Raw genomic sequence first — 25,167 nt, forward strand, 5'->3', positions numbered from 1 at the left:
TTTAGCAAGCTGGATAAAGTCAAGTTAAACTTCAGCATCATTTAATTTTCAATTATTCAATAGTTTCTATCTTTGCCTTATATAGAACTGTTCAAAAGTCCTCTTTACCCTTTCAAGTTTTCATATTTTGCTTCCAAAGAGTCAAAATGTCTTGAATTTATAAATGTAGTTCTGAGGAATTGTTTTCCAGGTTTCCTGATAGACTTTTTTGCCTTTTATTTTTATGTGACCTATGAATCAGTCAAACATTTAAAAACAAAAAAACAAAACAAAAAACGGTGAGAAACAGGTGCAGATGATTAGGCGGTGATTAGTATACTGCTGATGCTGAGTGGTTTGAACAGACGAGAGGGGAAATGAGGTCGCTGCTGAGGTTAAAACATAAACAAGTTGGTTTTCTAATTGTAAAAAAGATCATTACTGTGGGAACTGGCAACCCAGAACCCCGCGTTTTAAAGCATGGTTGCCAAAAGTAAGTCTAAAGATGGTGCAGACTGTGTGTCTATGCTGAACAAAAATATTTCGCTTGGAAGCAAGCGATGCTAGAAATCAAATGCATGCAGAAATCCGAGGCAGTTCCAGGAGCTGGGTCAGGGCCGGTGCCGGATCTCAAACCAGTTCTTCAACCAAAGAATAGCTTTCGAAACCAGTCAGGAAAACTGATTCCACGGCAGCACCAACGCTCTTGCTGGTCTACGGGTGGAATTATCTTGAGCAAAATGACCAAATAAAACAGTACAATCACGGTTGATGAAACAAAGCTAGCTAGTCTACTCAGACCGCCCGAAACAAAGTGAAAACAATAGAGGTTGAGTTTAAACAACAGGCCACCTTAGTTCCACACTGGGGCCATTGACGGACATCCAGAAGACACTAGAGGGACCTGCGATAACAAAACCGGCAGTTACGCTGCTATAGAGCGAGATAGCTACAGCGGAGTGTGAGAGAGAAACCAATCAACAACTTTAAAAAAAAAAAAAAAAGGGAGTACAGGGACCAAAAGAAGGTCCTGAGACAAAGTGTCAATGATACGCCACGAAGAAATCCCCATTGTGACCATCCTGACTCAGGACACGCCGGTATGGCAAAATCTCAGACAGGACTTTTTTTTTTTTTTTTAGAGGCTTGTGCTAAACCCTCGTCGCTCTGATCGTTTTAATAAAAATCACCAAAGCGGCTCATTGCAGTGTTGAGGAAGCTGAACGTGACTCACCACGTCGACGTGATTCGCCTTCCTGCTCGGGAAGCTGATGCTGCTCAGCTTCACTCCCTTAACCCTAAAGATGTAGTACAACGCAGATACGATGATCACCACGGCCAACAGAGCTCCGATTACACCCCCGGCGATCGCTCCTGCATGAGCTACGAAACACACACATTTATGTAGTCATTACACAATTTTATCTTCAAGTCAAATTGCTAAGTGTAAAGTAACGTTTTTAGTTATTTGCATCGTCTGGTGATCTCTGGCCAGACTGGATGGTATTTAAACACACTGGGGTGCAAATAGGAGCCTTTGGCCTGGCTTTAAATAAAAGGAGATGAAACTCACGATGGATGTTGGGGACAGTAGTAGAAGTGCCCCCTCCTCCTCCGGAAGGATCTGCAAAAGTAAAGGAAAGATGTCGTGATGGAGACGGGTCTGTGTACCGTAAAGGGTTTTTGTTCTACAGATTCAGTGTGAGGGTGAGTGGGAAGAGAGTCTCACGCTGGCGTCGTCTGCAGACGTAGCCTCTCTTGTCGTAGCAGCTGTTGTCGTTCCATTTTCCATCCTTGTACATTTCCACGCAGTCCTCTCGGGTCCCCTCGAAAATGTTGCCGTTCGGCTCGCCCTGGGCCCAGTTGGTGAACTGTAGAGCGCTCTGGTCAGTCCAGGCCCAACCAACTGAAACCAGTTTACACACGTTTATTACTGCGTCGTTACGCAAGCTGTGTCCATCCACATTTGTAGCATTCCGTACTTTAAATAAATGTAAATGTAAACATTCTCCACCCACATCTGCATTTCTTTCTTTAGAAAGTCAACTCTTCCCACATCTACCTCATCTCTTTCTTTAAAACATAAGTTAACTCCACCCACATCTGCATCTTTTTGTAAGTTAACTCCACCCACATCTACCTCATCTCTTTCTTTAAAACATAAGTTAACTCCACCCACATCTGCATCTTTTTGTAAGTTAACTCCACCCACATCTACCTCATCTCTTTCTTTTAAACTTAAATAAACTTCACCCACATCTGCATCTCTTTCTTTTAAGTTTAAGTTAACTCCACCTGCATTTCTTTCTTTAGAGCGCAAGTTAACTCCACCCACATCCGCATCTCTTTTTTTAAAGTTTAAGTTAACTCCACCCACATCTGCATCTCTTTCTTTAGAGCGCAAGTTAACTCCACCCACATCTGCATCCCTTTCTTTAAACGCAAGTTAAGTCCACCCACATCTGCATCTTTCTTTAGAGCGCAAGTTAACCCCACCCACATCTGGATCACTCTTTTCTCCTAATTTAAAGATTGAACTGACTCAGGCTCCGCCCATAAATGGAAATGAGATGACTCCGCCCATGGATGACTCTGTCCATGTACGCACCATTTCCACAACTTAAAAAATGTTAGATTCCACCTATATCTGCATTCTTCGCATTTCCTCAAAGCCTTATTTGACCCTTAGACTCCGCCCACTTCTCTTAAAGCGTAAAACGACTCCCTGACTCCACCCACATTTGCATTTTTTTAAAGTCTATCTGTGGAAAAAAAAAACAACGTTTGGACGAATCTTTATTTAGCTTAACTATCCCTTTAATGAAGTTAAGCAGCGTACATGAGCCGTCCCTGGTGAGGCCGAGCCACAAGTTGTCGCCTCCGGTGTTGACGGTCGTGAGGAACGTCGCCTCGGCTCTGCTGTGCACTGACGCCAATTCGCTGCCCGCGGTCTCCTGGCACTTGTGCCGTGCTTCGGGCCAGGAGAGAGCCCGACTTCCATTATGTATTTCATAGCAGTGACTTCCGTACGCCTGCCAGCCTTCCAAACACTCGCCGTTTCCTGGAGGTGGGGTCGGAGGAGGCGACTCTGGGAACATAAACAGAGATCAGACTCATTGAGATTGTTGTCAGGTTGGTGTAGTATAACAGGAGTAAAACACTCCAGGATGTGCTCACTCACTTTCACTCACTCATCGTCTATAACACTTTATCCTGTATTCAGGGTCGCGGGGGGCCTGGAGCCTATCCCAGGAAGCTTGGGGCACGAGGCGAGGTATACCCTGGACAGGGTGCCAATCCATCGCAGGGCACACACATACACTCACACACTCATTCACATACTTGGGGCAATTTGGGAACGCTAATTAGCCCAACCTGCATATCTTTGGACTGTGGGAGGAAACTAGAGTACGCGGAGGAAACCCACCATGCAAACTCCATGCACACAGAGACGGGAATCGAACCCAGACCCTGGAGGCGAAGGCGACAGTGCTAACCACTACACCAGTAAACAGTATCTCGGGATTAGTAAAGTTACTTAAGAAAATGCAGGGTTTCCCTAGAGCAAATATTACTCAAGTTAAAGTTTTCCATTTACATGTACACTTGAGGAAAAGTAAAAAAGTATTCACCTTTAAATTTACTTAAGCATGTAAAGTAAAGGGTTTACATTAGCTCAGAATGTTTTTTTATAGGAAAATTTCATGCTGAAATGTGAGAGGTGTACTGACTTTTGTGAGACACTGTAAACATACTCAGTTACCTTCCAGCTCTGTTAACAAGTGTACTATTTCTTACATATGCCATTTTTGTTATTTTACCATCATTACTGTATTTATGTAATGTTAACATACTATTAAAAACACCTAAAATAAGCAAACACCAGCTCGTCAGTTGCTTGCAGTATGAAGTAAACCTAGCAGTTTGCTGTATCGTCGCGTTGCTACGTTACCTCCCATGACAGCTAGATTTATTAAACTTTCTATAAGAAGCGACCAAACACAGTCACGTGTTGGCATGTTTACCGTGAGAGATCTTGCACAGGTACGGCTTGGCAAGTTTGCAATTCGTGTCGTTCCACGTGCCCTGGATAAAGAAGGAACGGCCGTGCATGCTCACACAGCCCTCTTCTTCGTGATTGGTCGGCTCTCCTGGACCCCAGTGTGTGTAGAACACCGGCCAGCCGTCTGTCCACTGGTACACTCTGTTGTCCTGCAAAAAACAACAACTTCCATTTTTACCATCACTCTTCACCACGGCAACCACTGGCACACCTTTTTCCAAACGTTTCCCATAAATCACAGCTCTAGCTATGCTAAAGACCAATGTTGGGGGACGTTACTTTTTAAAGAGTAATCAGTTACATTACAGCGTTACCTTCTGATAAAAGTAACTAGTTCGAGTACTTTTCCATTGCAGAAAATGAAAACTTCTTTGTGATTCCTCATGCATGTTGTTTTAGTCAAGACCTTTATAATTATTCTACCATCATCACTCAGCCAAGTTTGTCCCAAAATCTGTTAACTACTAACAGCAAGAATAACAGAGAGGGGCGGGTTATCGGGGCAGGGACGTGGCTTGTAGGACGACTTTTACACACACACACACACACACACACACACACACTAACGGAATCAGTGCTGTCTGGCTCACGGATTAGATTATTATATTATTTATTATATACATAAATTGTCTAAATAAAGGATTATTTTTGAAAATATAACTAAATTACTGAGTACTTAAATAGCGGACCTAACGCGTAAGATTACTCATTACATCAAAAAAGTAATCCAAGTACTTTGTAACGCATTACATCCAACACTGCTAAGACCCAACTGGCTGATGCAGAAGGGGGCGTTAGGTCACATGACCACCACCCTGCCGCCCCCTCGCTGTTCTGCTGAATTCTACAGTTTTAAGCACATTATTTACACTGACATCACACCTCTGTTATATTCTCGAATGTGCTTTTTCATACACTGTACATTATTGTTCCTATAGTAACAACCCTCTATTCTACAGTCTATTCTAATACTATTCTACAGTACACATGATTAACCGATTATGTGTTAGGTGATATGGGGAGGGTTTTTTATTTAAGAAAAAAAAAAAACTTTACAACTGCTGACAAAAGGGTGCGCTTTGACCTCGTACCTACAGGGTCGAGGGTTCGATTCCCGCCTCGCGGATGTGTGAAACTTTATTGTTTTTTCTTCCATGTGAGAACTGTTAGCTAAACTAGATACTTAGCATTAACATTACTCAGCAATTTGGTATAGAACAAATCATAGAGCATGGACAGAAGGGGATTGAAAAAAATAAATAAATAAAATAAACTGCTTCTAATATTAAGAACAATCTCTAAACTCAAACACTCGCGCTCATTCTCTATAGAGTTTATCCTGTACTGAGTCGCGGGAGGTCAGGGGTCCGACCCATTGGAACTCGCAGCACAAAGGCTGGGTACGCTTAGGGGCAATTTGGAAACACCAATTAGCCTAATCTGCATGTCTAATCTGCAGGACTTTAGACCCACCAAGCATGTGCAAACTCTACACACACACAAACCTGAAGCCGGGACTCAAACCCTCGATCGTGGGGGTTCGAGGTCACCGTGCTAACCACTGCGGCAATCCCTGAACACTCAGCAAAAATAAACATGATTCTAATTAGATTCTAGAACCATAGTAGGAACTCTAGACTATCGGAGCTACTAAAAGTCTAGAACCACATACAGTGCCAAATGGCAAAAAACAAACAAACAGAATAACGTTGGCATTGTGAAAACATTGTGGCATTACAAAAAAAAAAAAAAAAAAAGTTCTAAGAAAAGTTTTCCATCTAAACTAAATTTTGTGTTTTTTTAAGAATAGACTTTAAACTGTGTGTGTACTGTGCGCCGCAGGCCGATCCACGTGTCCTCCTTATTCTGCTGCAGCACTGCTGAGATGAAGGCCTGGTCGTAGCTCATATCTACGCTGGCCAGGTTTCCTCCCTCCTTCTTACACGCGGCCAGCGCCTCCTCCCACGGCTTCGGCTGCGACACCAGCTTATAGCAGTTCTTATACCAGGAGATGTAGTCCGAGCGACACAGGCTGCTTGTGGGAGGAGCCGGAAGATCGCTCGCTGTGGAACCACAAATAGGGACGGGTCAAAAACAACAACAACAACGACAACAACAACAACAACAACAACAAACACACACACACAAGAGTAATTAAAAAGAAAAAAGGAAACGAATGAAATAAATACTGACATTTTTTCCTGTAGCACACCCAACTCCTTTCCTCGTCACATTTCTCATCGTTCCAGCGGCCCGTCACTACGTGGTTATGAGTCATGGACACGCAGTGCTCCTAAAAAACAACCCATAGGTCAAAGGTCAACTTTTATACCTTTACCACTCTAATACGCAACCTACTAGTAAAAACGATGCACACTCGACTCGTTACTTTTCCAATCATTTATTTTTTGTTTTTGCCAGAGAAATGCAGCCGGTGGATCTACAGTACCACGTGACTGTGTTTAACCAATCAGACGTAGCCACAATAATCACATGACTCTAAAAAGTGTAGTCTTTTCACCAAATCCTGTTTCCGCACTTTTCTATCTAACGTGACATTGTGTACAATTGCTCCCTTGCGTTTGATTACGTGATTGATAATGTAGCTGCAGTTCTTCACACCTCGCCATTGTTGTTGTTGGGTTCTTTATCAGCCCAGTTGGTGAACAGGACGGGACTCACGCCGTCGGACCAAGCGAACTTCCCCTCGTAGGCTCCATCGGACAGCCCGATCCATGCCGCGTGGTCCACGTCTCTCAGGTAACTAGCCACGAAATCTGGAGAGTGACACGGACACGTGTGAAACATCATCAAAACGCGAGACAGTTCCACACTCAAGCGCTGTTAATATGAACACAAGGGATGAAGTATTCCCAACAGAAAGTCCAACATTGGACGAGTTCTGCAATATTGTTAAAATAACGCTGTGATGATGTTCACGTGGCTCTTAAAATGAAGTTGAACGAACAACTCAGACACAACCAAGCCCCCCCCCCCCCCCCCCTTCCCGTTGTTTCACAAATAGGCTAATTTAAAACAACCTCGTGACAACATTGTCCCAACGTCCGTAACATTGCCAAATTAACATCACCACAACATTTTTAATGGCGGAAACATTTCTGCTGGGTTGGATATTATAAAAGTCCAGGGCGCGGCAGGTCTTTATCTGGACACTTGCCGTTCTCGTTGATGTCGTCGATGGTAGCGAGCTGTCCCTCATTTTCTCTGCACCAATCCCGTGCGTAGGTCCAGTTCGCTCTTTTCTCATTGTGTGCATATCTCCCTCTGATAAGGAAGCACTTGTTATGGAAAAGCATCCAACCTGAAAACAACAACAGAAACAAATTAACAAAAAAAAACTAAAAATTCAAAGACACGTGAGGTTACGAGGTTACTAACATTTAAGCTTGCAGCCCTTTCCACAATGTCACCATACAAGGCGTCAAAAGCGTCTAATGTAGCCATAGCCGGCTACACATAGCCAAACCACTTTCAGGTCATCAATGACCAGAACCACTTTAATTTCTTTATTTATTAAAAGCTTCGATCTTATAACATTTTAAATAATTCCTAGCTTGACAACACCATGTAAAGAAAATCTTCAAAGCCATGTTTTTACAAAAACAACAACAACAAAAAAAGCTCATAATTCTTGACAGGTACTACATTTGTGGTAAGGGAGAATTTTTTTTGTTTGTTAGTTTTTTTATCTTTCAATAAGGGATAATTTCATATCTGGGTTACTATTTTTTCATTCATAGCTCTATGTATGGGGAGAAAATCATAATAAATTAAATAATAAACTTAAACAATCCTTTTGATTGTGTAAAGCTGGTTTGTGACAATGTCACATGTTAAAAGCGCTTTACAAATAAAATTGAATTGAATTGAATAATAAAAATTAAATAAAATAATAAAATATAAATAAAGAAATGAAAAAATGATGAATAATGCAATTAAAAATAAAATAAAGAAATAATGGACGAGAAGAAAAAATAATAAATAAATACATAAATAAATACATAAATAAATATATAAAAAAAATAAAATAAATAATAATTAAATAAATAATAATTAAATGATATATATATATTAATGTAAACTAATAAACAAGGACAAACAGGAAAATAAACACCAAAGCTGCCAGGTAAGTCTTCTTATTAGTGTGTTAGTGTCACATGAAGGAAAATAATCCCGCCAGAACAGAAATCCTGTAGGTTAAACCTTGGCCTATGACTTTAGTCTAGAAGACAAACAGAAATGTTAATTTTATCCTGTTAGCTACGACTTTGGTTCATTTCCAGACGCACTCTGCAGAGTTCGCTTGTCTGATTGGCTGCTTGATGTATAGACAATGTGTACAAGCAGGTGAACTTTACCCTCAGGGCAGTTCCCGTCCCATTTCGGGGTGGGAGTCGGGGCAGTGTGATCGTCTCCTGGCAGTTTCTTACACACGTAGCCCGAGATCGCCCGGCCGCAGTTCACATCGTTCCATGTGCCTTAAGCAAGCAAAAGGATAACGTTATTACAAGTGACATTACCCGACACCTGAGACTTTACGTTTTGGATTGTGGTGACTGAACCTGGATGTCTCGACATCTGCACACACTGTTCCTCTCCGTCTGCGTTATTAGGCTCTCCATTGGCCCAGAACACGTACGTCATCGGAGACCCGTCTACCCACCTGAGTACAGAAACACAGAGCGATACACACACGCACCACACGTGGAACACGCTCTAGAGTACAAGCAAGTAAAAAACAAAGCACTGACTCACAAGTACTCTCCGTTTACGACTCCGAACATCCGCAACCCGATCCATGCAGAATCGATCTGTCCTGTTCCTACCTGCAACAGAGAAAGCTTTCACATTAGCTTAAAGAAAAATTATTATTATTATTGAAATTGAAATGACTACTGCTACCATTATAATAATAATAATAATAATAATAATAAAAATGAGTATTGTATTACTATTACTACTACTAATACTAATATCTTTTATGTGCACAGAACTTAATTTTTCCCCACAATATTACTGTATATAGTATATAATATACTATAAAATCTAAAATTTTATTTTATTATTACTTCTACTACTTCCACTAATAATAATAATATCTTGGATGTTAACTGAATTTTTCTTAATATATAATCGCTCATATTTTTAAAATGTTTCATTAATTTAGTATCTACACTTTTATATAAATTCTATTTATTAGAACTGCAATCTTTAAAAAAAAAAAATTAATTCCCTAAACCATTTTGTGAAGCAGTGAACAATGTGTAAATTGTTTTTTTTTAAATATAGATTATTCATGAATTATTAAGAGTTATATATAAATTAAACAATCTTTGGACAAACAAAAATAAAAAAAAATAAACTATATATATTTAAAAGACACAAAATGTCCTATAAGTAGATAAAATAAAGTTTGCTTCTGATAGCTTGTTCGAAATGTAAAACATCTAATTAACCAATAAATTAATTAATTAATTAACGCCGGTGCATAATTAAGCAAAAATTTTATGTTTCATCACTAATATATGTTACGATATTTAGAAAGACTTTATTTTTTGGTTTATAAGTTTATGGTGATTTTGTAAATCACATTTACATACTGTATATTTCAAATGAGACCTTTTAATACATAATAAAAATATTAAATATAATTATATATATATATATATATATATATATGGTAAATATTAATATATTAAATATATGTTTCCAAGTGCCTGTGAGTCAATTGTGGGAGGGGCAAATTCAATCTCCCCTGTCAATCACATGGACTTTAGCCAATCATGGACATCTGTAGGTTCATGTATGCAGAAGAGGGCGGATAGCGCTTTCCTGTGAGTGTCTCACACACAACATTGCTTTCTCTACACTCCCAGCAGAAGGTCCTACCATGGACAACACGAACGTCTGCTCTTGCTGGTCCAGGATGGAGACGAGCAGCGCCTTCTCCATGTAGCACCGTGCCAAAGCCGTGTAAAAGTCCACCATGTCCGTGTCGTTGTAGTAATAACACACGCCATTGTGTTTCCTCCAGCCGGGATTGGTTCCGCAGTCGGGGGCTGCAGAGTCGGCGCAGACAATAACATTTTTAATTCTAAAACTACAAACAGAAAATATTGGTTTGTTGGATTCTCAAATCTGATTGGTCGGAGGTTTATTTACAGCTAAGGTTTAGGGAAGGAGTCCCCAGTGTCATGGATTTGCTAAGCACTGAGGAGTAAAATGTGTAAAGTGTTTGTACTGTGCATGTTATTTATTTATTTTTTATTTTTTTAAATTTTTTTTAAGTGCGTACCTGGTGAAGGTGGAGGAGGCTCCGGGGGGTCGACGGGTTGCTTGCCCTTAGCGATCATACACACCCAATCTTGTTGGGCATCGCAGTTGAGGTCGTTCCAGTAGGATGTGCCGTTCTTCGTGGTAGCCAACTCGACGCAACTCTCCCGACCCCCGTGGTCATTCGGCTCGCCGTCGCCCCAGTTAGTGTGAGCCACAGGCGTACCGTCGCTCCAGTGATAACCTGCCATCACACATTACACACACGTTACACCTAGGAGGTTAATGTAGTGGGGTAGGAAAGGGGTAGGGAGTTACAGAGAGCGCACCTCCACTCATGGGCTCTTGAGTCAGACCAATCCACTGCGTCTTATCTTTGGTGTAAGTGGCTATGAAGAGCTCCTCCTCCACGTTATGGATGCTGATGAGGTCGGCTCCGCGGGACAGACAGTCTTCTCGCGCAGCATTCCAGCTTTTCTTCTTCGAATAATCCACCGAGAAGATCTGATATTTAAAAGAAGAATCATCAGACAATCCATCACTCACATCAGAGAAATCTTAATTAATGTACATTTACTTTTTTTTTTATGATATAGTTATCTCTCACCCTGTAGCACTGCCTGAAGTGGGGTTTGCCATACCAGCCAGGTTGACATCCAGGGACGGGGGTTGGGGTGGGGGCAAGGGTGGGCGGAGAGATGCCGTTTCTGTAGGATTCGCAGATGAACGGATGGGCGTCTTCGCAGTTCTTGTTTCTCCAGAATCCTGCGAGAGGCGTCGTCGTCATGGCGACACAGTCGCCTTTGCTGTCGTCTGGGATAACCGATGATAAAGAGACACAATATAACTTAAAAATGATACAAAGTTACCTTTATTCTTCCATTGCATTTTTAACAGATGAACACAAACCTCAGATTTCAGATTAATGCAAACCTCTTTCAACCAAATAAAAAAACAAAACTAATTTTTTTTTTTTTTTTTTTGAGCTAATTTATTTCACACTACCAGGATAGTCTCTGTCCCAGTGTGTAAAGACAAGTGCAGTCCCATTGTCCCATTGATAATTCACTCCTGCGCTTTCCCCTTTCGCTCTCAGACCGATCCACCAGTTTCCCGAGAAACTGCTTAGGAACGCGGTGAAGTGGCTCTGCTCGTACCTGCAGTGGAAAACACCAGGAAAGATCAGCGTTCACGGATACAGAAGCTGTAAATGATGGGAATTAATCAAATGATGCACTTTAAATATGTAGAAAAATTAAAAGAATGAAAAAAACCCTTTTTCTTACACGTCTGTTATGTGAACGAGTACGCTGCTTTTACTCTCGCAAAAAGCTTTGGCCTGGGCACGGGTCTTGGCTGTCTGCTCAAACCAGTAACAAGAGTACTCGAAAGCATCCCAGCCCTGCACACACACACACACACACACACACACACAATTAAACACTTGGTTGATGGTTAAAACGACAATAAAAGCCTACCGATTCGACTTGTTTTGACTCAGCATGCATGAATGAACATCTACTGTAGATACAAATGAATGAATGAAGGATTGAATGTCAGTGAGCAGCTCGTACCTCAGGGCAGCCGTACACCGTGGGTTTAATGGAGGGCAGAGGGTAATGACCTTTAGCCATTTTACAGATGTAGCTGTTCATTTCAGTGCAGGTTACATCGTTCCACCGACCCGACTACGAGAAGAACAGAACCGAGACAGAACAAACAGTATTGAGTCCAAACTTAGTCAAGGCAAACAAGAGAACAGGTCACAACAAATATAACAGAGTGAGAACAAACTAAACTGATTGAGAACTGAGTCAGGGCAAACTGACCTTAAGTTCATGAAAAACAGAAATGAGTCAGAACCGGGTCAAAGTAAACAGTACTAAGTCAAAACGACAGAAATCTGAAAAAAAAAGGTCTAAACTGAGTCCAACAGAAAAAAATCTAATAGAGCCGAGTCAGAACAAACTAAACTGACCTTAGGTCATAACAAAGAAAACTTAGTCAGAACATACAGAATCAAATCAGAACCGATTCAAACTGAGTCAAGACAAACAAAACTGATAGAAAGACCAGATAGAAATGTGTCAGAAGAAATGAGTCAGAACCAACAGAACTAAGTCAGACCAAATAGAAATGTGTCAGAAGAAATGAGTCAAAACAAACAGAACTGAGTCAGACCAAACCGAACGGAGTCAGAACAAACAGAACTAACTCAGACCAAATAGAAATGTCAAAATGTAGAACCGAGTCAAAACAAAAATATACTGATTTAGATTCAAGTAAAAATAAACAGTACTTATTTAAAACAAACAGAACTGAGTCAGAACTAAGTCAAGACAAACAAAACTAAGTCAGATCTGAGTCAGAACAAACGGTTCTTAATCAAAACAAACAGAACTAATTGAGAACAGACACAGCAGATTCAGAACTAACTTGGAGACAGTAAATGGTATGGAGTCTAAAGACATGCAGTGCTGGAAAACGTTTCTTTCTTCCACATACCTGATGGTACATCTCCACACAGTCCTCCTTAAAGCCCATGTGACTGTTGGGTTCTCCAGGAGCCCAGTAGGTGAACTTCACCTCATGCTTGTCCGACCAGACGAAGTATCCTGGGTGCTCCAGGTCGTTCAGTCCGATCCAGACATCGCTGGTGGCTGCAGAACGATAGACGTTAGAGCATTAGACGTGTACTACAGTAGTCTGCCTTCATTCCCCAGCTCCTTCTCACCTTTTTTTTATACCACAGTTTCCCACATTTTGGTAGGCAAATAAGAAAAAACGTTTAAGTAACCCAAAAGTAATGGCGCCCTCCTAATAGATTCATCTTCCTGACCCTCATTCTTTCTCTATTTCTTTATTCTAGTCCTCCTCCTCCGCTCCTGATCTGTTCGTACCCTCGTAGAGGTAGCTCTCGATCCAGCTCTGTTCCGTCAGGGACATTATGGAGACGAGATCGGCGCCGTGTCTCCTGCATGCAGCCAGAGCTTCGAACCAGGTCTTCTTGTCTGAGTGCGGTTTGTAGCAGAACTCTCCAAATTCGTACCAGTCGTTTCCTGAACATCTGAGTTCTGCACAGGCCAGCACACACACACACACACACAATCAATGTAAGTACTTACATACCAACACCAACAATGGATACCAAAATCAATAAATGTGTATATCCGTACCTCCATCAGCAAACTGGTACGATACAGAGTAAGCTCCGTTGTATCTGAAGAACATACAAGGAAATGAAGACACCTGAAGTGTCTGTAACTTTTATTTAGAGAACATTACCACTGCAAACCTGAATATTTGCTACCCATTTTATATTCCCGCCCACTTGATTTCTATTGGCTCATAAGACTGACAATCATAAAATTCATGAGCAGAACATTAAGACAAAACAAAATTAACCACAAAGTTCTTTCCCTCTTTTTTCCTCTACTTGGTCTTAACTAGACACAATAGTTTGAGCCGAACCATTAATATTGGTGTGTGAGTACTTACAGCATACTGCAATATTTAAAAATAATAATAATAATAATAATATTCACAAAACAAATAAAAAGCAGTCATTATCAGAATGATAAACTATTCTTGATAAGTCACTTCATTAACATCTGCTTTCCTTTTGCATCTGGTTTTAAAGCGAACCACTGCAGGATAAAAAGAGGAGAGGTCTGGAGGTCCGTACTGGTTGGTGGTGATGCCGTTCCTGAGGGAGCCGATGTAGAAGTTCAGTCCTGGAGCTTTAAGGAGCGTGCAGTCTCCTCCGAGCTCGTTAAGAACCACGCCTGCGTGAATGGCAGCGGCGCAGATCGTCGAGTCCTACAACGGAACAGATCACAGTCGGCCGCGCGTCACTCGATCAGGTGGTTACGGTCATTTCTGAAAATCTGTCTTAAATCACAGGATCGGAAATTTACCAAATCTGCTGTAATTCTGGTTGACAAGCAAGATTCAAGATTATGACTGTTTATAACAGGAACCAACTGGGAGTGGTCTGACTGGAACGCGCACTGAGGTGCTTTACTTTGGCGTAATAAAAAAAGCATTTAGTATAATAACTGAACAATAAATGTGAGCGAACGGTGTTCAAACCAAGACATGTAGACAAGTAAAATATGAAACTAATAGAATTTATGATTCCTCTCGGCACCGGCTGCTTTAAAAACCAAAATGAAAGCGGCTCCCTTTTCTTCTTGCTACCGTCCTTGATAACATTCTTGGGACCCGCGGTGCTACAGTATATCTTTACAAAACTTTGGGGCGTTTGTATGCCGACGTACAGTACCATTGTACTTGGAATTTTTTTTTTCCAATACTGTTTTTATTGTTTTAAAACAAATAAATCAATATCAGTGAATTTAACATGTATGGTTTCTCATCTGGTTATAAAATGTGCAAAAACTCCAACCCCCCCCCCAAAAAAAACCACGAGACCCCCAGAAGTTAATAAATGTGATTCTCCAAAAAAATGACAACAATAAAAATTTTAGAAAAAGTACAAAAAAAAAAAAAGGTTTTACAATGAGTGTTGAAATTTTTACCCTTCATGTGCACACAAAAAAAGATTAACGTAATGCGAATGAGCTTTAAACACCTATTTGTTTTGTAGGAATGTATTATAGCTATCGTATTTTAACCCACAAGACCAATTTCTCCATACACAGTCCAGACAGACCACATGGGATATATTTTTAAAGACACACATGACATTTTTCCTGATAATTTTGGTGTTAAAAGCCCTGTGACATATCTCACAGTAGTATTTTCTTAATTGTTTTTTATATCAATTTGTTCAAGAAGTGTAGTCAGAACAGGTTAAGTAAAAATATGAGACGTTATTAAATGGTTATAATTGTTGTATAGGATGAACTGACGGATGAACCTGTGGGTTCTTACAGTTTGTATGTACAGTACACAGTACAGTATGTGTAACTGCTGTAACTCGACTATGTTCAGCCAGCTAGTGTGTGGTTTTAACAGACCGAAAGCTGACACTGAAGCACATCCCGATGCATATTTTTTACCTTGTAATTTTTTTGGCTAAAAGCAGGACGTTAGCTGTGTGTTAGCTTGGAAGTGTGTGGGATTGGTTCTCACCCCTCGGTAAGTAAGAGATCCATACACGCTGTAGGGTTGTTCCGCACAACCAGCAGGACAGTGGACACTGGAGAAGTCAAACACGACAAAGATTTATTATAACCTTTTTTTTTTTAAAATATAAGACAATATCTCTGTAATCATTATGGAAACAATAAATGAATGAACTTACGTCAGTCTGTCTACAGAGTGGTCCAAGTTGGGTTTTGTTCCACAGTTAATGGCATCTGTGTATATACAGTATACACACACACACACACAAACACACAAATACACAAAAGGGTGATCACTGACTTTTTCTGAAAGTTTTTTTTCTCTAAATTGTTACATCTAAATTATTTCCAAGCAATGCTTTTAATAAATGCTTTGACACATCACATGACGTTGTGAACATGCATTATAGTTATAGTTTTCCAAAGTCTGATGTTTATAAAACTGCAAATATTTCAGATGACAGATTAGCCCATAATTGCTAGATTAAACTGATTGTTTCTCTTCTGTTGGATTTAATATATTCTTATGTAATCATGTATTTAATCTCAGAAGGTTTAAACCACATTACTGATGATTAGGTTTTGTCCTTCATGACAATTTTCAGTGAGAGTGTGTGAGCATGCGGCGACTGGCCGTGCGGCGTTAGCGAGGAGTGTTAGCGTACAGTCTGGAGTGCAGCCGAGGATTTCGAAGCGCAGACCGGCCTGGTTGTGCCACTCGGACAGAACGATTCGTATGTGCTTCACAGACACCGGCAGGCTGAAGAGCTGTGTCACAGGAGAACTTTTGTCCACTGCGCCAAAGAACACTTCTACCTGCAACACACACACACACACAAACAAAAAATCATATTTTCCTCTTACTGCACATCCTTAAAAAGGGAGTTCCTTATGTTGGACATATTCTTATACACCATACGGACAAAAGTATGAAATATTTCTGTTGATTATTGAGTTCAGGTGTTTCCATCAGGCGCCTTATCCCCAGTGAAGGTCAATCTAATTGCTCCAGCATACCAAGACATCTTGGACAATGCTATTCTTCACTAAACTTTGTGGCAAGAGTTTTGGAAAAGGCCCTTTTGGACATTGGTTTGATGAGTTCAGTGTGGAAGAACTTAAACGGCCCTAACACAGAGCCCTGACCTCAACCCCATTGAGCACCAGCGATGAACTGGAACAGAGACTGTGAGCCATGCCTTCACGTCTAACATCAGTACCTGACCTCCTAAACGCTCAACAGAATCGATGGGTATGAATTCCAACAGAAACACTTCAAAATCTGGTGGACGGCCTTCCAAGAAGAGTGGAAGCTGTTATAGCTGCAAAAGGAGAACCAACTCCGTATAAAAGTGTTTTGTCCATATAGTGTATGTCAAATCACTAACACTGGAGACGTCTTATTTAAATGTTATATAAAACATCTCCGAACAGAAATTCTCACCAAACCAATCACCAGATTTCTGTTTATACGGAACGAGCTGTTACTACGGTAACGACAGCCTATTTAAACAAGTAACAGGTCTACCCCGTTAAAGATGATCAGGATTTAAATAATGGATTTTATACTTTTCCGTCCAACTTGTAGTCATCCCAGGAGTATCCGTCCTTGCTGGTCTGGATCGTAAACTTGGTCACCCAGTCATCGGCAGTGGGGCAGCCCTGGATCACCACTCCTGTGATCTTCTTTAAAAGAGGCAGGCTCACCTGGATCCAGGAATTACCTGGTGCAGAAGGAGCAGATGTGAAGAATGTCAGTTGTTTAATAGGTCAGTATAGAAGATGATGAGAACTTATAGGAGGATAACGAGGAACAAGGAGCTTTATGTCTGGTTATAGGTTTTTAAGAGACAGTTTGATTAACTGAGACTAACTGGTGCTGGAAGGCATCCAGCAGGATTGCCCGTTGAGTCGAGCGTATTTAGGTTCTTTTCCAGCCCTCGATGAGGAAGCAGAGATCATCGAGTCTGTAACGTTGCCGTCTTCGACTCCTAGACCTCTCACACACACTGAAATCACACACACAAATGCAAAGCCTTATTTTATTTCACTCCCAGGTTATTGCAAGAACACTGGACATGTGACAGGAATACACTCCAGTTCATCACAGGTTCCTGTTACATACTGAACATTTAGGACAGAACGTGGAAAACGCTTAAGTATCATCACAAGCATCTAAAAACATGAGACTGAGAGCATGTAAATCTTTAGATGCCTATGCCTTATCATCAGATGTCTTATCTGGTCCTGTACAAGATTGAAACACAGACTTAACTGATGGGTTGTAGTTTTTCTAGTAACACTTTACTGGTAACCAGGAGACTTAAACTCATATCTTATGTTATTTCCTGACAACAGATGGGGTCACAGCTCAGCATTAGTGCCAAGTGTTAAGTAATGAAAGACACAATACACGATGGTGCTGTGTGTATCTGTGAGATGCCTCCACCTCCACCTCCACCTACCGTTCTGTTCACAGGTGTACACCACCTCCAGGTATTTTGAAATGGTTGGGCACGGGTCGTTATCCGTATGTGCGAAGAGGGAGCAGGCCTGATGGTTGTCACACTGCTTACTGACAAGATCGTACATACCCGGGACCGTGCATTGACCTGGAACATAAAAGACACTTTGAAATGTAATAAAATGAAAAAGAAATAAAATAGAATAAAGCAATCTTGGTTCATTCCTAGACACACCATGGATTTCCCAATTAACTAATTTTAAATGTTGTTAGTAATCTGGAAATAATTTGTATTAGTGATTAAATTCACACTACATAATTCACAGGCAAGGGGCATCGTCCAGTTCTAAAAAATAAAGCCAAGGCAAAAGTAGTGCATGGAGTTTGCATGTTCTCCCTGTGCTGGGTGGGTTTCCTCCAGGTACTCCGGTTTCTTCCCACAGTCCAAAAACATGCAGATTAGGATAACCGGTGTTTCCAAAATGCCCGTGGTGTGTGAATGAGTGTGTGAGTGTTGACCAGAGGTCCTACCATGGTCAGAAAATGAAAATAAATACAATGTCACTGGTATCCATGGTGCCTAGTTGTACAACAGAGGTTCCTAGATGGATGGATGGATGGATGGATGGATGGATGAATGGATTAATTAATATAAGCCACTTTAGCGATTAAGCTAAGCTAGGTTTTGCCAACTGGTTTAAGTGGGCATGCTCCAACCAACAGTTAGGTGCTGGATGAAGGTGTATTATTATTTATTTTTTATTACCAAGCTGCTGGTAATTATGAAATGAGGTGCAGGAGCGTCTGTGCTCAGCCTCACCGGTGCTCCCAACTTCGTATGGACAGATCGTGTCACTGCGGCGGCCGAAGAAGGCAGACTGGATGTTGATGACGCTGTTTTGGGCACAGTGGAGCACCATGGGGGAGCCTTCACATGTGTATGCTGTCAGGTAGCCTGGAGAGAGAGAGAGAGAGAGTGAGAGAGAGAGAGAGAGAGCAAATGAACATCATAACTACAAGATATAAAAAACACATATAAAGAAAGCATATAAATCACAAGTTAAAAAAAACTGACTCGTCTTTAGTTCTGCTTTTCAGACAATAGAAACACAGCATATTAAAATAAAATAAAAAAATTATGCTCATGGCTTAACTTGCTCGTGTATGACAAATTTTACATGCATTTTACTATACAGTTTGCTGTTGTCATGAAATTTGTCAACAGTAACTTGCGAAAACACGAGAAAAAAAAACCTGGGCTTGAAATTTTGAACAATCATTTAAAATGTTTTTTTTTAAATTATTTCTTCGAATGTAAGTTGCATTAATGAAGCAGACGTTTCCCCCATAACATTTATACCACCTTTATACAACACTCTCTTTAAACCTAATGTAGTTAATTTTGCCATAGTTTAATAATAGGATTTTTAATATTATTTTAACGCCCAAAAAAATTGCAGCATATTCTCCATTAACATTCCCGTGAATCCTGAAGTAGCACACCTTCGTAAAACACTAACTGATTAGAATGTTACACCGGAACAACATAAAAAAAATTAAATACAATTCCAACACGTTTTTAGTAACATACCATCATGAGGCGGTGGAGGTTCTGGTGTATTTCCTGGAATGTAAGAGAAGTTATTATCAGATATCTATTCCTATTTAGTTCTAGCTGTTAAATTCCGATTCGCATTAAATTTAATGTCCTTAGCTCAGTTTAATTATAATAATAATAATAATAATAATAATAATAAAAAAGTCTAATAAAATCCATAAATAATTATACAAAGAGATATATTAAGGTCAATAGGTTATATAACTTTAACACCTATAAAAAATAATAGTTAAAAAAAATAATGATAATAAATCCAGAATCGCATCTTTGCAATTGTTTGATTGTTTATTATGATTTATTTTTTGCAATTTATAGACAATTAAAAAAATTTACACGTTCATATTCATATGAATAATAACAGGAGAATACTATGTGGTATTTTCAAGTTAATTAAAATTAGTGTAAAAATAAAATACACGTGCAGTTTCATGCATTGTTGCATTACCGCGGCGTTTGCAGATGTAGCCTCGGCGATAATCGCAGTTGTCGTCGTTCCACAGGCCGTTGTTGATGTAGATTGAGAGGCAGTCCTCACCGTCATAATTATCCGGATTTCCTGACACAACATATTTTTGTGTGTGCATGACAAAAATTTTGAATTGAGAGTTTGAACAATTATTTGAATTTTTTTTTTAATTGAAAGTACACATTTTTGCTCTAACATTTATAACACCTTCATACAACACTCTCTTTAAACCTAATTAACTTACTTTTGTAATTTTGCCGTAGTTTACTTATAGGATTTTCAATGTTAAAATCAGCACCCAAACAACATTACCGTAAATCCTGGAGTAGCACACCTACCGTAAAACACTAACTTATCAGAATACTACACCTGAACAATATGAAATGTGAGATGGATCGACCTGAGCGGGGGATTGCTTTATACACTCACACAAACAGATAACCAAATGTTCCATGCTAAGCATAAATGTAATAATTGCAAATGAGATAAACCGTAATGAGTTAAATATTTTAATCCAATTCAGGTCATGTGACTCGGTTTTCCTCTTCCCTCTCACCTGGAGACCAGTTAATATAACAGAAAGGAGATAGGTCCGTCCATTCCCATCCTCCCTCTGTGACCGAGTCATGACCTCCCATCCACAGAGACACGCCGGTGGGAACCGACTGGATGTGAGCTGCCAAAACAGAAATAATAAAATAGATTTTAAATGTACTGTAATAGGCTCCAATAGCACCAGAACTGACATGAAGAACTAACGTACAGTGGTTCATTTTAGAACCACATGGGACATATCACCATATGACTTAATCAATATAGTCTTTATTATTAAAGAATGTGAGTGAGCTTATATAGGGAAATGCAGGTAGGCGTGTCACTGAATCTATATATGGAAATCTGGCCTTAATATTAATGCCAAATCTAGACATGTGGGCGTGTTGGTGAGCCCATATTGTACATGGAAATGTGGGTGTGTCACTAAATCTCTGTAAGGAAATAGGGACATCATTAGGAACATATATGAAAATGTGGCTGGTCATGACATTAAATCAGTATTTAAACCATGGGAATGTCAACAAGTCCATATAAGGAAATGTGGCTGGTCATGACATTGAATCAGTATTTAAACCGTGGGAATGTCAACGAGTCCATATATAGAAATGTGGCTGGTCATGACATTAAATCAGCATTTAAACCGTGGGAATGTCAACGAGTCCATATATGGAAATGTGGCTGGTCATGACATTAAATCAGCATTTAAACCGTGGGAATGTCAACGAGTCCATATATGGAAATGTGGCTCGTCATGACATTAAATCAGCATTTAAACCGTGGGAATGTCAACGAGTCCATATATGGAAATGTGGCTCGTCATGACATTAAATCAGCATTTAAACCGTGGGAATGTCAATGAGTCCATATATGGAAATGTGGCTGGTCATGACATTGAATCAGCATTTAAACCGTGGGAATGTCAATGAGTCCATATATGGAAATGTGGCTGGTCATGACATTGAATCAGCATTTAAACCGTGGGAATGTCAACGAGTCCATATATGGAAATGTGGCTGGTCATGACATTGAGTCAGTATTTAAACCGTGGGAATGTCAACGAGTCCATATATGGAAATGTGGCTGGTCATGACATTGAATCAGCATTTAAACCGTGGGAATGTCAACGAGTCCATATATGGAAATGTGGCTGGTCATGACATTGAATCAGCATTTAAACCGTGGGAATGTCAACGAGTCCATATATGGAAATGTGGCTGGTCATGACATTGAATCAGTATTTAAACCGTGGGAATTTCAACGAGTCCATATATGGAAATGTGGCTGGTCATGACATTGAATCAGTATTTAAACCGTGGGAATGTCAACGGGTCCATATATGGAACTGTGAGCACGTCGGTCAAGCTGTGGAAAAGAAAATTGGCTGTGTGTGTGTGTGTGTGTGTGTGTGTGTGTGTGTGCGTGTACCCTGAATAAAGCTCTGCTCATGGGTCTCAGTAATGCTGAGAAGGTCGCCATTCTGATGCACACAGTCAGCACGAGCTTCAGCCCACTTACGCATGGAGAGTGGAACAATGTGATAGCAGTAATCATTAAAGGGGGCAGGAACCCACGAACCACACTTCTCATTCCAGCCTTTCAGAGAGGGAGAGAGAAAGAGAGAGAGAGAGAATGGAGAGAATGAGTAGTATTTCATTAACAGGTTATGCATGCTAACATGTGATGTAGTAAAAGTAGTGTTAATAAACAATACAATTTTAAAAACCCCTGACTAAACAAGGACTACAGTACGTTTTTTTTATGTAAATAAGGAACAGTTCAGTGTGTAAAGTGTTACTAGAGGGTAGAAAACAGGAAGATACAGGATATATATATATATATATATATATATATATATATATATATATATATATATATATACATATATAGGATAAGAAACAACTAGAGAGAGAAAGAGAGAGAGAGAGAGAGAGAGAGAGAGAGACGTGTACCTGGTCCAGAGGTGGGTGGAACTGGTGGAGGACCAACTCCTTTATCTGTCGACATCACAAACATCACATTAGTCACAATATTATCGTAATGTATATTTAGTAATTAAATAAAACTGTGGTGGCAAGTTGAAAGTTCTACAGATGACACTACAGTACAGTTCCACGTATATGCCACTTTAAATCATTTGTACTTACAGTACAGCTCAGAATAGTGCTTTTTTTTTTTTCACCTTTCTTGCAGATGAATGGGTAAGTGTGAGAGCACAAGATATCATTAAATTTTCCCGTCTCGAAGTGCTCGGTGCCCCGGATTTGAACGCAGTCCTCATCACCCCAGTTATCCGGCTGACCTTCGCCCCACGGCAAGAAGTCCTGAAGACAACAAACCAGACATCATGCAACGATGGGGTGAAGTGGTGAAGTGCCGTGTTACCATCTCAAAGTGTATCATTATTCTACTGTATAATTGGTCAGCACGTTTCTGGTTCGTATTCAATAAAAAACAACTTTTTGTAAGTTCATGTTATCCTGTTTTAAGATTTAGCAGATATATATATATAAATGCTCGTTCCTTTACTTCCTCTTCAAGCTAAATAAAATCATGAAATCATGAAAAACAACATCCTCCTGCCATTACTGTACCTCTGAGTATTATAAAGTCCCTGTAAGATGAGATGTTGCTATAGAGACTATTTTTTTTTTAAAGAACCTGCAGATTAATATACTCCTGCGTTTTCTAGCGACACATTTGTCTGAGCTGCTGTTGTTAAAAAAATCCATCAACAGCTTCCAGCCAATCAGAATGGAGAATTCAACAGCTCTGTGGTGTAAGAAAATTCATCGATGATTTCATTAATATATTTAATTCATAACAAGAAGTCATGGTTATATTGTAAATACTGTATAGACATACACTTAGAGGAAATGCAGTAAAGAAAATGTTTTTTATAAACAAACACACGACTCAACATGGGTGTAAAATATTTAAAATATTTAGTGTTTAAAATATTTAGTGTTACGTACGGTCGCTGATCCATCAGACCATACGAATTTTGACTCTTCTTTACGGTCATTGAGTCCAATCCAGGACGCTCTGGTGATGTGTGCTGAAGAAAGAAAAAAAAAGCAGAACACACTCCGAGTTCCTAACAAATCTAACAAAAGTTCTTAGGAATGTTCTGAGATTCTGTATTTTTGATTTGTTCGTTCAGCGAATAAATGATGACGAATATTTATGTGCTAGAAATGAAATCAGGACGAGGAGCTGTGTGTCACTCACCTGTGATGAAGCTGACGGTCTCCTGGTCGTGGATGCTGGCCAGGTGTCCATTCTGGGACACACAGTAGTTTTCAGCGTCCTCCCACGTTTTAATGGATTCACTCTCGAAGTAATAGCAGTGATCTCCGTAGAGAAGATATCCCTGATCACAGTGAGACTCTGGAGAGAGAAACAGAGGAACCAGGATAACGTAGGACAAGATAGAGAAGGATAAAGACTTGATCTATTTATGATCTATTTATTATACATTTTTCAGTTAAACATTTACATTATTGGTTTATAATACTTCTACTTTACAATTATTTTTACATTTTTATGTCAGTTATATACAAATAAAGTATTATACTGTAAAAGAAAGACAGAAAGAGGAAAAGAAAGCAAGAGAGAGAGAGAAAATTGTAAGACACCTTGAAAGTGAAAAAAGGCAGAAAGACAAAGACACTCACATGAATTAAACTAGACAGAGAGAGAGAGAGAAAGAATAAAAGAAGCAAAGTGGATAATAGTTCGACAGAAAAATAGTGAGAGAAAAATACAGTAAAAGAGTGAGAGAGAGATGGAGAGAAAAAGAGAAGGGCTAAAACAGTGAGATAAAGAGGGCAAAAGATAAAAGACGGATAAATATAATGTAGTTAGAGATAGAGGGGGATAAAGAGCAATGTATGCATAAATAGACTATATATAGTTTTATATATGAAGCAAAGCAAGACAGGAGTCTAAAAAAAGATTAATAACACGCCTCCGAGTGGCGCAGTAGTAAATCGCTGGTTCGATTCCCGGGTGATGCTGTAACCTCTCGCAGCCGGAGGTCTAGAGAGAGCTGATTGGCCGAGCTCTCTCAGAGGGGAGGGATGAGAGGTACTTTGTGCTCCCACATTAATCACAGCTCTACAGCCAATCAGGGGCGTCTGTGAGCTCGCGCAAGCGGAGGGAGTGTGTTACGCCGCCCGCAACGGTGCGTGAGCGAGCAGTTCGAAAAACTGATGAACATCTTGTAACACTCTATCAGCGTTAATAGTCGTGTCCTGTCCACCGGCGGGTCCTTACCTGGAGCAGGCGTAGGTTTCACATTCTGTCCCCCTAACATCTTACAGATATATGCCTGGACCTTAAAGCAGTTTCCAGTCTCCCATTTCCCAGCGTAATTCCCTGTGCAGAAACACAGACACACACCGAACCACTAACAATTTGCTTTCTGAACAACAGAATTAAAGCTGCAACAAGTAACTTTTTTCTGTTTATAATGAATGTTTTTCGACTCGTACATTATACACCTTTACAGATCTATCTTTCATCACAAAGCATATATTGTCAGTGCAGTGACATATTTCTACCAGAGGGGTCTCCAAATCACTGAATATCTAATTGTTACATACTGCTGCTTTAAGTGAAGCATATAGTATTGATTCA

General features: G+C 40.0%; 1 protein-coding gene across 1 annotated transcript in view; it reads right to left on the minus strand.

Moving 5' to 3' along the window:
* LOC128508067 (macrophage mannose receptor 1) overlaps window positions 1–25,167 on the minus strand; it is a 36,196-nt gene that overhangs the window by 465 nt on the left and 10,564 nt on the right. Inside the window, exons 11-49 of the mRNA XM_053479284.1 lie at window positions 24,805–24,906; window positions 23,758–23,916; window positions 23,502–23,584; window positions 22,709–22,850; window positions 22,479–22,523; window positions 21,955–22,122; window positions 20,531–20,650; window positions 19,954–20,064; window positions 19,482–19,514; window positions 18,711–18,845; window positions 17,892–18,038; window positions 17,301–17,435; window positions 16,996–17,150; window positions 16,092–16,242; window positions 15,606–15,660; window positions 15,434–15,500; window positions 14,022–14,155; window positions 13,513–13,556; window positions 13,237–13,410; window positions 12,842–12,996; window positions 11,911–12,024; window positions 11,623–11,738; window positions 11,342–11,493; window positions 10,944–11,149; window positions 10,666–10,840; window positions 10,359–10,580; window positions 9,953–10,122; window positions 8,819–8,889; window positions 8,626–8,726; window positions 8,422–8,541; window positions 7,221–7,364; window positions 6,665–6,819; window positions 6,236–6,335; window positions 5,873–6,105; window positions 4,005–4,191; window positions 2,819–3,067; window positions 1,709–1,885; window positions 1,553–1,603; window positions 1,214–1,362 (exon numbers count right to left, since the gene is read on the minus strand). Of these exons, the coding sequence (XP_053335259.1) occupies window positions 1,214–1,362; window positions 1,553–1,603; window positions 1,709–1,885; window positions 2,819–3,067; window positions 4,005–4,191; window positions 5,873–6,105; window positions 6,236–6,335; window positions 6,665–6,819; window positions 7,221–7,364; window positions 8,422–8,541; window positions 8,626–8,726; window positions 8,819–8,889; window positions 9,953–10,122; window positions 10,359–10,580; window positions 10,666–10,840; window positions 10,944–11,149; window positions 11,342–11,493; window positions 11,623–11,738; window positions 11,911–12,024; window positions 12,842–12,996; window positions 13,237–13,410; window positions 13,513–13,556; window positions 14,022–14,155; window positions 15,434–15,500; window positions 15,606–15,660; window positions 16,092–16,242; window positions 16,996–17,150; window positions 17,301–17,435; window positions 17,892–18,038; window positions 18,711–18,845; window positions 19,482–19,514; window positions 19,954–20,064; window positions 20,531–20,650; window positions 21,955–22,122; window positions 22,479–22,523; window positions 22,709–22,850; window positions 23,502–23,584; window positions 23,758–23,916; window positions 24,805–24,906 (5,207 nt within the window). The remainder of the gene's footprint in view (window positions 1–1,213; window positions 1,363–1,552; window positions 1,604–1,708; window positions 1,886–2,818; window positions 3,068–4,004; window positions 4,192–5,872; window positions 6,106–6,235; window positions 6,336–6,664; window positions 6,820–7,220; window positions 7,365–8,421; window positions 8,542–8,625; window positions 8,727–8,818; window positions 8,890–9,952; window positions 10,123–10,358; window positions 10,581–10,665; window positions 10,841–10,943; window positions 11,150–11,341; window positions 11,494–11,622; window positions 11,739–11,910; window positions 12,025–12,841; window positions 12,997–13,236; window positions 13,411–13,512; window positions 13,557–14,021; window positions 14,156–15,433; window positions 15,501–15,605; window positions 15,661–16,091; window positions 16,243–16,995; window positions 17,151–17,300; window positions 17,436–17,891; window positions 18,039–18,710; window positions 18,846–19,481; window positions 19,515–19,953; window positions 20,065–20,530; window positions 20,651–21,954; window positions 22,123–22,478; window positions 22,524–22,708; window positions 22,851–23,501; window positions 23,585–23,757; window positions 23,917–24,804; window positions 24,907–25,167) is intronic.

The sequence above is a fragment of the Clarias gariepinus genome, chromosome 19, assembly GCF_024256425.1.
Source record: "Clarias gariepinus isolate MV-2021 ecotype Netherlands chromosome 19, CGAR_prim_01v2, whole genome shotgun sequence".
Classification (NCBI taxonomy): domain Eukaryota; kingdom Metazoa; phylum Chordata; class Actinopteri; order Siluriformes; family Clariidae; genus Clarias; species Clarias gariepinus.